At 44.8% G+C, this 3347-nt stretch overlaps 1 protein-coding gene across 1 annotated transcript; it reads left to right on the forward strand.

The window, feature by feature from the left end:
- The first annotated feature begins 649 nt into the window (after positions 1-649).
- gadd45ga (growth arrest and DNA-damage-inducible, gamma a) lies at positions 650-2281 on the forward strand. Its single transcript, XM_005741719.1, has 4 exons — positions 650-798; positions 918-1019; positions 1144-1354; positions 1490-2281. The coding sequence occupies exons 1-4, from the start codon at positions 746-748 to the stop codon at positions 1601-1603; spliced, it is 480 nt and encodes a 159-aa protein (XP_005741776.1). The 5' UTR covers positions 650-745; the 3' UTR covers positions 1604-2281.
- Positions 2282-3347: the final 1066 nt, after the last annotated feature.

A 3347-nucleotide genomic window follows, 5' to 3' on the forward strand; every position in this document is an offset into this window, starting at 1 on the left:
ATCAAATTAATCGTCGCTACTGTTTTAATGCGGCTCACCCACAGAAAAAAGATCTGCCAATTTTCCCTCGGCTAATCCGCACACTCAGTTCTGTTGTCACCTGTGGGATAGTCTGAATTCTTCTATGCCCACTGTGGAAAAACACGAGGCGTAATAGTTACATAATTCCAAAAACCGGGGATGTTGCTACGAAATGGTAAATAACGCCTCTGCAAACTATGATAATAATAATAAATAAAAGAGAATCTCTTAGAATGTCTGACTGTGTATGTGTGACTTATATGTTTTCTAAATATCATAAACATGTCATCGTGTCCAGGGGCAAACTGAAGCCACAGTGGTTCAAAACAAAACAATGTTGTTTGCAATGACTGTGAAAGTTCATCGTAAACATCACTTGTAGTTTTTGCCCTTAGTGGTGATGCTGGATGTTGACAAGAAAAGGAGAAATCGGGAGTGGGTGGGGGGGATTTCTTGAAAGGTTGTAATCTTGCCCCACGTGGGGTTGTCAACAAGATCAGTTCGACTGCTCGGGGACTTTTTTTTTGCTTTCCTCACCAAAGCTTCTGAGCCAATGGTAGGAGACAGGATCGGAAAGACCGCCCCTTGCCGAGAAACGACGCCAAGTGCGGTATAAAGCCACCCACAGACTGTTCCGAGCTCAGAATAACGCAAGAGACTACACAGACAACTACACAGCCTTTTCTTAACACTGCAACATCCCGATCGCGCTTGGATTATAACTATGACTCTGGAAGAGATTCACGGACAAGAGAACACAATGGAAAACGCTGATAGGTGAATATTTTACTCATCGATACAACGCTATTTAAGCTCCTGGATCAAAGCGTTGTAGCTGTTATTTTTGGGGAGGGTAATGTGATCAGTGTGCTGATGATGTATTTTTCTTTGTTAAGGGTGCAAAGTGCAGGCGCAGCCCTGGAGGAGCTGCTGATCGCTGCTAAGAAGCAGGACTACCTGACAGTTGGAGTTTACGAATCTGCCAAAGTCATGAATGTGTAAGTATTGCATTTCGTGCCACTTTCAGTTACATTTGCCCTTTAAAAAACAGAAAAGAGAAAAAAAAGTCGAGCACACGCACAGCAGGATATGCGCTAATCACCTTTCTTGTCTTTCCTACAGTGACCCAGACAGCGTGGCGTTCTGCATTCTCGCCACCGATGAGGAATACGAGTGTGACATTGCTCTTCAGATCCACTTCACTCTCATCCAGGCTTTCTGCTTTGACAACGACATCAACGTGGTGCGTGTCAATGATATCGACCGCCTGGCCGACCTCGTGGGTGCCGATGAAACCGGCGAGCCCAAAGACGCACACTGCATTCTTGTCACGGTACGTTCCCACTCAGTTAGGAGCTGGTAGCCAGTGAATCATACATGCATCACTACCGTGTCTGACTTTCTTTGCATGTCTTGTAGGTGTTGCCACTTTTGTGACTCTAAATATCTCCCTCTTTTACAATTACAGAGCCCTAGTGCAAACCCATGGAAAGACCCTGCTCTGGACAAGCTGAGTGTATTCTGTGAGGAAAGGCGCAGTGTGTATGACTGGGTGCCCACTATCACACTCCCAGAGCGCTGAAGTGACACCCCCCTGAAGTTGCTTCACATGATTATGATGATGATGAAAAGAAAGTCAAGGAGCTGAGCTTCAGCTGGGGGCCTCATGCCTTTCTGCCTCACATGTCTGGATTAAGAGGCTGTGGCTGTAACTCCCCCCTTCTGCAAGAGCACACTCTTCCAGTGCATCCTGGGTGAGCCCGTTGGTTCTGGATTACCCTGTGCAAGGGTTCAGACCTCATGTGTGAACTTGTTCAGGTGTATGTGGAGTGGACAGAGCGCCTGATGGACACTGAGAATGGAGCTGGACTGTACTGCATAGTACCTTAAAGATGGCAAATGGTAACCCAGTGACTGCCCTTTAACAGACTGGCGGGACTAAGCAGAGAAGGTCACAGAGAGCGATACTGTGCAAGAGATGGACTTAAGAAAGTGGACTGGACTCGTCAGAGGGGAACAAGTCAGGTGCAGATCCAGAAGAAGGTGTCTGAAAGTGTCTAAACAAAGGACTTTTCTTTATGAGTGCAGCTGTCAGGAAGTTCTTGGAATAAGCAGAAACTGCTTGCAAATCCTGATGTAAAGCTGACACTTTTTTTAATGGACTATTCAGTTTTCTTTCACATATGCAGACAGAGCAATGCAGTATTGATTTGTGTTGTACTGACTTGAAATGCTTTGTGAATAAACATTTGGAATCAAACTCATCTTCTCAGAAATCTCATTTTCTCCTTTACATTTAGCTACACAGACATTAACTAACACCTAGGGTGCCACATAATGTGGGGCGTCATGGCAGACTGAAGTGATGCAGAGGTATCAGGAAAGTGTGGTGCTACTGGTTACAACTGCTTCACAAGAAGCTAATCGCACAATGTGGGTGGAAGGAAAGTAAAGATCAAATGATTAGGTGGCTGAGAGGGAGAGAGTAAATGAAGAAAAGGGAAGCTAAAAGTTATAATGTAATGATGATTGAGATGTGGGGTTTTTTGCAGGCACTGACCTTTTACTGCTGATAGACTAGCTGCCTTATAGCACAGTGCACAATTACTTAGGCTGGAACTGAAGCCTGTGTGTGCGTGTGTGGCTAACTAATAGGTCAGTAGACAGTGGAGTTAGTTGTAGTTTTGTACATTCAAACAAATTTGTTACAAATTAATTTAACATCACTCTTCTCATGCTTGATTTTGATTTTAAAAAAGTCAATTTTCAACAACGTAGAACTTATGCATAATACACGGTAACAAATCTAGGGAAGGTCTTCCTATTCCTGCAGCCACGTGCACACACAGCCACGTGCACATTGAAAATTATACCGAGCTGCAGCTGAATGAGGGTCAGCAGATCAGCAACGGCAGGTATGGGGAAGTGTGTGAGTGCTGCGGTCAGCTCAGAGCTCAAGCTGACAGTAAAAGGTAGCCCACATCAAAGAGAAACCAGACTTCAGAGGAACTCATTTCGATTTTCTTGGCAGCAACTCAGTCACCAGCCAACCGCTGGTCATTCTCTGCATGTGTACTCGCATGAGCACACAGGTGCACACAAAGCATAAAGCAAAACAGGCTACTGCATGTGCACAATCTTGCACAAAGTTGTGCTCAAGATCATGCATAGCACACATGCACACACAACCAAAGGATGCTGTGTTAGACAGATGTCAGGTGATTGCTCAGTGTTCTCAGAACAGAGGAAGGTTCACTCAGTCAGAATTAAAGAAGAAAAAAGAATGCAGGCTTGTATCTGGGGGACTTTCCATGGGCTTTAATATC

Source organism: Pundamilia nyererei, unplaced genomic scaffold, assembly GCF_000239375.1.
Source record: "Pundamilia nyererei isolate P.nyererei 1_Seehausen unplaced genomic scaffold, PunNye1.0 scaffold00113, whole genome shotgun sequence".
NCBI classification, from domain to species: Eukaryota; Metazoa; Chordata; class Actinopteri; order Cichliformes; family Cichlidae; genus Pundamilia; species Pundamilia nyererei.